The sequence below is a fragment of the Sinocyclocheilus grahami genome, unplaced genomic scaffold (assembly GCF_001515645.1).
Source record: "Sinocyclocheilus grahami isolate Dianchi unplaced genomic scaffold, SAMN03320097.WGS_v1.1 scaffold643.1, whole genome shotgun sequence".
In the NCBI taxonomy this organism is placed as follows: Eukaryota; Metazoa; Chordata; class Actinopteri; order Cypriniformes; family Cyprinidae; genus Sinocyclocheilus; species Sinocyclocheilus grahami.
The window spans coordinates 74,905-85,606 of NW_015505822.1; the positions used below are offsets into that span (position 1 = coordinate 74,905).

The 10,702-nt window shown below is 39.4% G+C and overlaps 2 protein-coding genes across 3 annotated transcripts in view; both read left to right on the plus strand.

The window, feature by feature from the left end:
• Positions 1 to 5,865, plus strand: part of LOC107558372 (inhibin beta B chain-like) — a 21,535-nt gene extending 15,670 nt beyond the window's left edge. The window contains exons 2-3 of one of the 2 annotated variants that reach the window (XM_016242031.1): positions 3,038 to 3,831; positions 5,315 to 5,865. In XM_016242031.1, coding sequence (XP_016097517.1) covers positions 3,038 to 3,813 — 776 coding nt within the window. In that variant the 3' untranslated portion in view covers positions 3,814 to 3,831; positions 5,315 to 5,865. Of the gene's footprint in view, positions 1 to 3,037; positions 4,030 to 5,314 lie in introns of those variants that run through there. The other variant, XM_016242030.1, reaches the window with a different exon arrangement.
• On the plus strand, positions 5,656 to 6,686 carry LOC107558356 (inhibin beta B chain-like). Its single transcript, XM_016242016.1, has 2 exons — positions 5,656 to 5,667; positions 5,903 to 6,686. The coding sequence occupies exons 1-2, from the start codon at positions 5,656 to 5,658 to the stop codon at positions 6,521 to 6,523; spliced, it is 633 nt and encodes a 210-aa protein (XP_016097502.1). The 3' UTR covers positions 6,524 to 6,686.
• The last annotated feature ends 4,016 nt before the right edge of the window (positions 6,687 to 10,702 follow it).

The following is a 10,702-nucleotide window of genomic DNA, read 5'->3' on the forward strand; positions in this document are numbered from 1 at the left end:
TGTGTGTGTGTGTGTGAGTGTGTGTGTGTGTGTGTGTGTGTATGAAAATATTATTCATTATTCATTTAAGGTTTAATATAATAAAAATGTAAGAATCTGCATTCAATTTGAATGTTTTTGGATGAACAATCTCTTTAATGCACATTCAACTGTAATGCAGATTCATCTGTTTTAGTGTATTAAACCTTAAAATGAACTTATATTTAGCATAAATGTCGCAAAATACTACTAAAATATACATAATATTAATATATAATTATATATAAACTATAATAACAATACTGTACAATACAAAAAATACTAACAATATTACATTATATGATGCTTCACAGATCATATTGTCAGAAAAGTGAAATTTTTTCTCATAGGAACAACACTGTGTTCATTTTTGGGTCAACGTTTCCTATAATGCTCAATGTTTTGTGCCCAGGGAGAAAAAAAGTCACTTTTGGGACAATATGATGTGTGAAGCATCACACCGTGTAATATTGTTTGTTATTGTTCCTAATGAAAGTTTTCATGAAGTATTACCTCTAATTCAGCAAGACAGAGTTTACATTTAAATGAGTTACAGAGCTGTGCTGAAACCAAACGGGATTATCCAATCAGAGGCCTGCGAGCCGCCCATGTGACTCTCTCTCGGCGCAGCTGCACTCAACATGTTACACAATTACACACATCCTGTGACATACCCAGAATATTTTTAGATTTATTTTTAAACATTTCTATTTTATGTGTGTTTCGAGACACGGCTCAGATTTATTCATCCATTATAGAGAGACAGAAAGGTCATATTTCTTGTTTTATGCTGAAGTCTGTACGGTCACTCGGGAAAAACCGAGAGACGGAAAACCAAAAAATGTCCTATTAGTCCTTGTTGCCAAGTCCATCCTGTGATCAGATGCATGCTGATAAAACAGGTGTAAAATCCTGAGAAGTTCAGATGCATGGTTTATAAGCAGAAGAGATTCATGGGTTTGGATGAATCTGGAGTTTTCAGTGGCTCCAGCAGCGTTCAGTTTCATGTAAATGTGTCCTTTTGTGAATGTCCAAGTGATGTGCTTGATCGCGCTCTGGCTGTACGGCTGTATGACGACGTCTGCTGTGACGTCACGCGGCTCATTGTGTGTCTCTGCGGCTCACAGGAACTCTTTGCAGCGTTGTGTTGTTCTCTGACTCCTGTCATCTCCATCCAGACCCCCGGCAGCACTGGACCGGACCCCAGAATAACACCGCTGTCATGAGACCCCGAGAACACACATCTAATCATACAATAATCATCACCAAAACCTCCCGAGAACACGCCTGGGTCATATTTCACCCTAAAATCAGAAGAAAGAAATACAAAATTATTTTTTGCACAAGGATCTATTATATTCTGCACATAGTGAAGCATATTTATTGGACCACAAAGATTTTGATGCATTTAGTTCATTATTTAAATTGCAAAGTACTTATACTGCTTCTAATTAACGCAAAATGTACGTTTTTAAATGGCAAAGTACTTACACATTATAGTAGTATTTTTTTCTGCCTTTAATAGATGCTGAATTTAAGTTTAATTTAAGAATGTGAATGTCATGAAACCATCCAAGAATATGTCCGAGTCAAATTAGAAATATTACATTTTGCACAAAGATATGTTCTATAAAACAAAAACAAAAAAATATATTTTTGCATAATATTCATGACAATTAAGCACATTTCTCCCCATTTTCATTACTGTGATGCAAGTATATGGAATTATATATAATAATTATTAATATATTTTTTTAATTGTAAAGCATAATTTATGCAAAATTTAAGTTTAATCGAAGGTTTAATAAAATAAGATGGATGAATCTCATACAAATAGAAATTATATGCACAAAATGAAGCATATTTACAAAATGACAAAAAATGTATTGTGAAATTATTTTTATTAAAATTAAGCACATTTCTACCCTATTCTCATTACTGTAATGTGAACATATAAAATCAAATTTATGCTAAATATAATTTAAGGTTTAATACAATAATATGGGTGAATCTCATGAAATCTTCCAAGAACAGGGTCACATTTTACCCTAAAATCATAATAATTTTTATTATATTGTGTAAAAAAAGTGTATTTATAAGACGAAAAAGATCTATTTATTGTGACATTATTTCTATGATAATTAAGCATATTCCCATTCTCATTACTGTAATGTGACTATATGAAATAATAAATAGAATCAGTATTTTTAAAATATATTATATATCAGTATTATATATAGTAGTAGTATTTTTGTTCTGCCTTTATGCCAAATTAAAGTTTAATTTAATGTTTAATCAAATAAAATGGGTAAATCTCATGAAACCTTGGTCTCTGAATTTCTGAAACACAGGCCTCGAGTCCCACGGGGGAGCTCCGGAAGGATAAAAGGAGGAGTGACGACAGTGAAAGACGAGAGAGGACTAGGCCTGGACTTTATTTTGTGTTTTGTGTGCGCCAGTCGTCCACGAGGGGCTGCCGCTTTACTTTCATTTTGTGTTAGTTTATTTGATTAAAGTTTTGTTTAAATGTTCGCCGGTTCCCGCCTCCTTCTTCCCGAACTACGAACTTTGTTACAAACGCGTTTTCAAAGACCGCGCTGAGAGTAAGAGCACAGAATGGCTTCTCAGTCAGTACCGCTTTCTTTGCCATGATTTCGGTGAGGACACATACATTCACGTGATTTATAAAGGGAGGTGCTGTCACCATATATGGTTCATTGGAGGCGTTTCCGAATACAAATGACCGTGAACGAGCATGTTACTTACGCACCTGTGGAATTTATCAACAATGATTGCTTACTCATGTGCGTAAGAACTGTGTGCGCATGTTTGATAAATACTGATTTTCTTGTACTTACGCACATTCTAAATTTCATTCGTAGGACAAAATATAGAACCTTTTCTACGCACTGTTGATAAATGAGGGCCCAGGTTCATGGGGAGCATATCGCCCAAGTCAGCTGAGCAACAGCCGATGAAATGCACTGAGCTGATCTTTTCTCTTTTCTTGATCCCACAGACGAGTCGCCGACCTCCAAAACCAGCCTGTTTTTCATGATCTCCAACGAGGGCAACCAGAACCTATACGTGTCCCAGGCCAGCCTGTGGTTGTACTTCAAGCTTCTGCCTAATGTTTTGGAGAAAGGCTCGAGGAGAAAGGTTACAGTGAAGGTTTACTCGCAGGAACCGGGACTCGGGAGCAAGTGGAACTTGGTGGAGAAGCGCGTGGATCTCAAACGCAGCGGATGGCACACTTTTCCGTTGACGGACACCGTGCAAATGGTTTTCGCCAAAGGCGACCGCCGGCAGAACCTGGACGTACGGTGCGAAGTGTGTGAAAAGATGGGCGTCGTGCCTGTTTTGGTGAACATGGCCGACGAATCCCACCATCCTTTCCTTGTGGTCCAAGTGCGAGCAGCCAACAACAAACACCGCATCCGCAAACGAGGCCTTGAATGCGACGGCAGCAGCAGCTTGTGTTGCCGCCAACAGTTTTACATCGACTTCCGCCTCATCGGCTGGAATGACTGGATCATCGCCCCGTCAGGGTACTTTGGGAATTATTGTGAAGGGAACTGTCCGGCGTACATGACCGGGGTTCCCGGATCAGCTTCGTCTTTCCACACGGCCGTTGTGAACCAATACCGCATGCGAGGAATGAGTCCGGGATCCATGAACTCCTGCTGCATCCCGACCAAACTCAGCACCATGTCCATGCTGTACTTCGACGACGAATACAACATTGTGAAACGGGACGTGCCCAACATGATTGTCGAGGAGTGCGGCTGCGCTTGAGACTTCCAAAATATTATAGTAAGAAACTAATATTTAAGACTTATCCGTGCTCACAAATCCACATGCACACCCCAGCTCTTCCACGCATCTTTGTACATATATTTATGTTCTTTAATCATTGAGCGATTTAGTTCCAGTCTACAGGTTTGTACGATACTGTCATGTCAAAGGGATGGGATTGCTTTTATCTATATCTACACTCTTAAAAACAAAGGTTCTTTATTGGCTACCATGAAGATCATCCATTAGACAAAAAGTTCTTTAGATTATTAAAATGTTCTTCACACTAAGAAAAACATGGTCCTTTTTGAAGGGACAGTTCACCCAAAAATGAAATGCTGTTAATTTACTCGGCCTCAGGCCATCCAAGATGTGGGTAACTTCTTTTTTTTTCCCAGCAGAACAGTAAAGAAGATTTTTAGCTGAAACCGTTCTCCTTGGTGATTCATAAAATGCAAGAAAGCAGATGCACATTTTGGAGAATTAAAAAAGCATATACAGGCAAAACAAAACCAATACCCATGACTCCTGACGATATATTGAGGTCTTATGAAGCGAAATGATCAGTCTGTGCAAGAAACTGAACATTATTTACAACATTATTACAGTGATCCAGAGTTTCAGGCAAACAGAAGTATGAATCTTCATCAGCTCACCTTTTTACAATGAGAAACCATAAGAACGTTCATTTCACCCCTTCATTCAAGTGTTCGGTTCACGCATGTCCATGTCAGCGGCTCATCGGTCTTCGGTCCGAGTCGAACTGTTTCCTCAGTTCAGTGTCTGTTGGAAGAACTGAAGCGCTGAATGATTCATTCATAATAGGATCAGATACGCTGCTATTTTGGCTCATTTCAGGTGGCAGTGACTGCAGGCGTCTGAAAGTGAGTTTTGATTGAGTAACTTGTAGATCTGTGCTGCTCAAGCCAGATGCTTTCAGATGCTTCAGTCCGATTTGGTGAACTAGTTCAACAAGTTCACCAAAAAGAACCGGTTCAAAAGAATGATTCGTTCATGAACCTGACATCACTCCGGACCGTTTGCCTGAGGCTCTGGATCACAGGTAATAATGTTCGGTTTCTTGCACAGACCAATCGTTTCGCTTCATAAGACCTCAATATATCATCAGGAGCCACAGGGATTTATTTTGAGGTCCTCTATATGATTTTTTCACTCTCGAAATTGGGCAGCCGCTGATCTCCACACTATGAATCACCAAGGAGCACGATTTCTACTCAAGAAAAAAAAGTCACCTGCATCTAGGATGGCATGAGGGTGAGTAAATGAACAGCACATTTTCATTTTTGGGTGAACTGTCCCTTTAAGAACTGTCGAGTAAAAGATTTTTTGGGGAACCAAAAATGGTTCTTTAATGGCATCGCTAAGAAAACCCCCTTTGAAACCTTTCTTTTTAAGAGTGTAGTTTGGTTCTTTTCTTTAAAAATAGAAAGAGGAGATGTGATCTCAAAATACTTTTATATCTGTGTACTTTCCCAAAAAGCACTGACCATCTTCTCAAAGCAACGCCAGCACTTCCCACATCGAGTCCATTGAGTGACAACCAATCCATTCGAGAGCATCCGTCTTCAACGAACATCTGCAAAGAGCTACAACAATCCTTGGGTTTCTAAACAGACATGAGGTCCATTCATAAATCACAAGGCTTGTCTTGTTATGTCTCGGTTGTGATTATTCATGCAACAAGCCGAAGACACGCTTTTGAAACACAAGTGACTCCAGTGATCTCATGAGTTGCCAAACTCTTCAGTTACGTCATGGTGCAGCATAGCACTTGCAAAAAATACTGTAAATGCACAATATAAAGCACTTGCAGACTTAAAAATGCCTTCGAAGGTACCAAGTGGCGCGCCTCGTTCACGATTCCTATAAAATAAGTGCCACAAGCTATGCAATGTATAGTAGTGACCTACACCGGATGACCCACTTGTTATGAACCGTTTTCAATACTTGAAATGTAAACTTTCGCTTCCTACTCTGAGCGGATGGTTGTTACAATATTTGCACTGAAGTTGCATTATTAGTAAAGAAAAAACCTGCCATTGAAAAAAAAGAAAAGTTATTTTTATAGAAGCTGAAACTGAATTCTGTTGGGAGCAAGTGGAACTTGGTGGAGAAGCGCGTGGATCTCAAACGCAGCGGATGGCACACTTTTCCGTTGACGGACACCGTGCAAATGGTTTTCGCCAAAGGCGACCGCCGGCAGAACCTGGACGTACGGTGCGAAGTGTGTGAAAAGATGGGCGTCGTGCCTGTTTTGGTGAACACGGCCGACGAATCCCACCATCCTTTCCTTGTGGTCCAAGTGCGAGCAGCCAACAACAAACACCGCATCCGCAAACGAGGCCTTGAATGCGACGGCAGCAGCAGCTTGTGTTGCCGCCAACAGTTTTACATCGACTTCCGCCTCATCGGCTGGAATGACTGGATCATCGCCCCGTCAGGGTACTTTGGGAATTATTGTGAAGGGAACTGTCCGGCGTACATGACCGGGGTTCCCGGATCAGCTTCGTCTTTCCACACGGCCGTTGTGAACCAATACCGCATGCGAGGAATGAGTCCGGGATCCATGAACTCCTGCTGCATCCCGACCAAACTCAGCACCATGTCCATGCTGTACTTCGACGACGAATACAACATTGTGAAACGGGACGTGCCCAACATGATTGTCGAGGAGTGCGGCTGCGCTTGAGACTTCCAAAATATTATAGTAAGAAACTAATATTTAAGACTTATCCGTGCTCACAAATCCACATGCACACCCCAGCTCTTCCACGCATCTTTGTACATATATTTATGTTCTTTAATCATTGAGCGATTTAGTTCCAGTCTACAGGTTTGTACGATACTGTCATGTCAAAGGGATGGGATTGTATATCTACATATCTACACTCTTAAAAACAAAGGTTCTTTATTGGCTACCATGAAGATCATCCATTAGACAAAAAGTTCATTAAAATGTCTCATTAACTCATCAGATCTCCAAAGTCAGACCCACCAGGCTTAAAGGGATAGTTCACCCAATTTACTCACACTCAGGCCAGCCAAGATGTAGGTGACTCTTTTTCTTCAGTCTTCAGATTTTTAGCTGAAACCGTGCTCCTTGGTGATTCATAAAATGCAAGAAAGCAGATGCACATTTTGGAGAATTAAAAAAGCATATACAGGCAAAACAAAACCAATACCCATGACTCCTGACGATATATTGAGGTCTTATGAAGCGAAATGATCAGTCTGTGCAAGAAACTGAACATTATTTACAACATTATTACAGTGATCCAGAGTTTCAGGCAAACAGAAGTATGAATCTTCATCAGCTCACCTTTTTACAATGAGAAACCATAAGAACGTTCATTTCACCCCTTCATTCAAGTGTTCGGTTCACGCATGTCCATGTCAGCGGCTCATCGGTCTTCGGTCCGAGTCGAACTGTTTCCTCAGTTCAGTGTCTGTTGGAAGAACTGAAGCGCTGAATGATTCATTCATAATAGGATCAGATACGCTGCTATTTTGGCTCATTTCAGGTGGCAGTGACTGCAGGCGTCTGAAAGTGAGTTTTGATTGAGTAACTTGTAGATCTGTGCTGCTCAAGCCAGATGCTTTCAGATGCTTCAGTCCGATTTGGTGAACTAGTTCAACAAGTTCACCAAAAAGAACCGGTTCAAAAGAATGATTCGTTCATGAACCTGACATCACTCCGGACCGTTTGCCTGAGGCTCTGGATCACAGGTAATAATGTTCGGTTTCTTGCACAGACCAATCGTTTCGCTTCATAAGACCTCAATATATCATCAGGAGCCACAGGGATTTATTTTGAGGTCCTCTATATGATTTTTTCACTCTCGAAATTGGGCAGCCGCTGATCTCCACACTATGAATCACCAAGGAGCACGATTTCTACTCAAGAAAAAAAAGTCACCTGCATCTAGGATGGCATGAGGGTGAGTAAATGAACAGCACATTTTCATTTTTGGGTGAACTGTCCCTTTAAGAACTGTCGAGTAAAAGATTTTTTGGGGAACCAAAAATGGTTCTTTAATGGCATCGCTAAGAAAACCCCCTTTGAAACCTTTCTTTTTAAGAGTGTAGTTTGGTTCTTTTCTTTAAAAATAGAAAGAGGAGATGTGATCTCAAAATACTTTTATATCTGTGTACTTTCCCAAAAAGCACTGACCATCTTCTCAAAGCAACGCCAGCACTTCCCACATCGAGTCCATTGAGTGACAACCAATCCATTCGAGAGCATCCGTCTTCAACGAACATCTGCAAAGAGCTACAACAATCCTTGGGTTTCTAAACAGACATGAGGTCCATTCATAAATCACAAGGCTTGTCTTGTTATGTCTCGGTTGTGATTATTCATGCAACAAGCCGAAGACACGCTTTTGAAACACAAGTGACTCCAGTGATCTCATGAGTTGCCAAACTCTTCAGTTACGTCATGGTGCAGCATAGCACTTGCAAAAAATACTGTAAATGCACAATATAAAGCACTTGCAGACTTAAAAATGCCTTCGAAGGTACCAAGTGGCGCGCCTCGTTCACGATTCCTATAAAATAAGTGCCACAAGCTATGCAATGTATAGTAGTGACCTACACCGGATGACCCACTTGTTATGAACCGTTTTCAATACTTGAAATGTAAACTTTCGCTTCCTACTCTGAGCGGATGGTTGTTACAATATTTGCACTGAAGTTGCATTATTAGTAAAGAAAAAACCTGCCATTGATAAAAAGAAAAGTTATTTTTATAGAAGCAACTGAATTCTGTTCAAATGTATTATACCGAATTATGGAACCAAAGAGGCCAAGATTTTAGCTATTGTAAGATGGCGAGGCCATCGGATTCTTTTGTAAAATACTTTTTAAATACGCACGAGGCCTAAACGATGTATCAGGGTACAATAGAATGAATTCCATTTTCAAGTTGTTGTTTTGTACAGTAGATCAATTTAATATTTCATATTTTCCCATCATCTTTAATTGTTTTTTGTTCTCCATTTTTCTATTTAATACTTTTAGCATCTATTCCGGAATCATTTAGAGTCAAATACATGCCATCTCTGTACAGCTTATGTAAGATAAAAGTGCTTATTTTGTTCTTTGTAACTGTTATGAAATAAATTTCTTATTCTGCATCAAGATCGACTTGTGTTACTTTTGTGTTCACGTTTATGCATTTGGCAGATGCTTTTATACATTGCATTCAAGGTATGCATTTTATCCGTTCATGCTTTTTCTGGGAATCGAACCCATGACGTTGGCGGTTATTAGCACCACGTTTGTGGGTTTGATTCCCAGGAAATGCATGAGCTGCTGTGATAGATTTTTTTCTCTTGAACACATGGGATGGAAACGATGCTTCATTCGCAAATGTTTTATGCAATATTCAAAATTTCCACACATTTTCTAAGAATCAAACCAATGACCTTGGTGTTACTAGTGCCATAGTCATGGGTTCGATTCTCAGGGAATGCATGAACTGTTGTGTCAGTATTTCTTAAAAAATACTGTATTAAAGTAGCCATGTTTGCATCTACTTATTTTATGCAAATTTTGGGATGTTGCATGAAAAACACTGGATGGAAACGGCAAGATGTGCATAAAACCTTAAAATGCGCATTAATGCACAATTGAAGTGGATGATTTTTTATTAGTCAAAAAACTACAATGGATACACACTTACTGAACAAGTTCCTGGATGCAACAAATAACCTTGTGCCTTTGCCTCAGCAATCATGTGATTGGGTAACTGGACTAACCAGCATTGCACACAATCTGAAATATTGTTTTAGTCATTCTGAAATGCCTGAACCAAAGTCTGTCATCAAAAATGATTTGGTATAATTACATCCCAGAACGGTTTCAAACGACTGTGTTCCCAAACACCAGGCTGCAAGATAACATGACAGCATTTGTTATTGCATTTAATCAGAATTAAGTAATTTAGTTAAAAAAGAGGCACACACTTCACATACTTATTTCCGATAAAATTGCAAATATTATAAATCATTTAAACTTTGGTTACAATTATTTATGAATAGACAAAATACATAATTTTGTACATTATGAATACACAGTGCAAAATAATTTTTCCACCTTTTCCAGATCCTCAAGTTCCAATTAGGAGAAAACAACAGCAACAACAACATAAAAGCATCATAAAAATACATACTTGTGCACGAAGTCTTCTCAAGTCTTATGAGGTTGAAAAATCAGCTGAAAATCTTCCAGTCAGCTGCTAATCTCAAATCTGGGTTGTGTCAGTTCTGACATCAATGCTGTTTGTATGTGAGACTCACGAGAGCCAATGTTTGTTGTCACTGATGTCACAACTGCACTACTGACACCATATTTGGCGAGTTGCAATATAGTGCACAAGTCGTATGGACTCTTTTGGGACAAACTTAAGGAAGTAAATTACAAACGGTCTTTTCCACAAGTCGTGACAGATTTTCTACTCGAGCCCACACTGAACGTCACGGTCTATGTCACTTTACAGCTCAGAACATCCCAGATCCATCACCACTGCAATTACAGCATACGTGCACATTAGTGTGTCTGTCGTGTGTGTTTGTCAGCAGGAGCCAAATGACATGTTTTGCAAAGACACACAACCTCTCAGTCACACATTACTGAGTTTTACTCTGAGGAACCAGAGGGAAATGCACATTTAGACAACACATCAGAGCTGAGAAAGCCTGAGTCTGGACATTATAATCAACTAAACAAAGAATTATGAATATGCACCAGTCAAAAGTTTGGAATAATTACAGCATTTTTTCAACGTTTTTGAAAGAAGTCTCTTCTGCTCACCAATGCTGCATTTATTTGATCCAAAATTTTAAAATATTATTACAATTTAAAATAA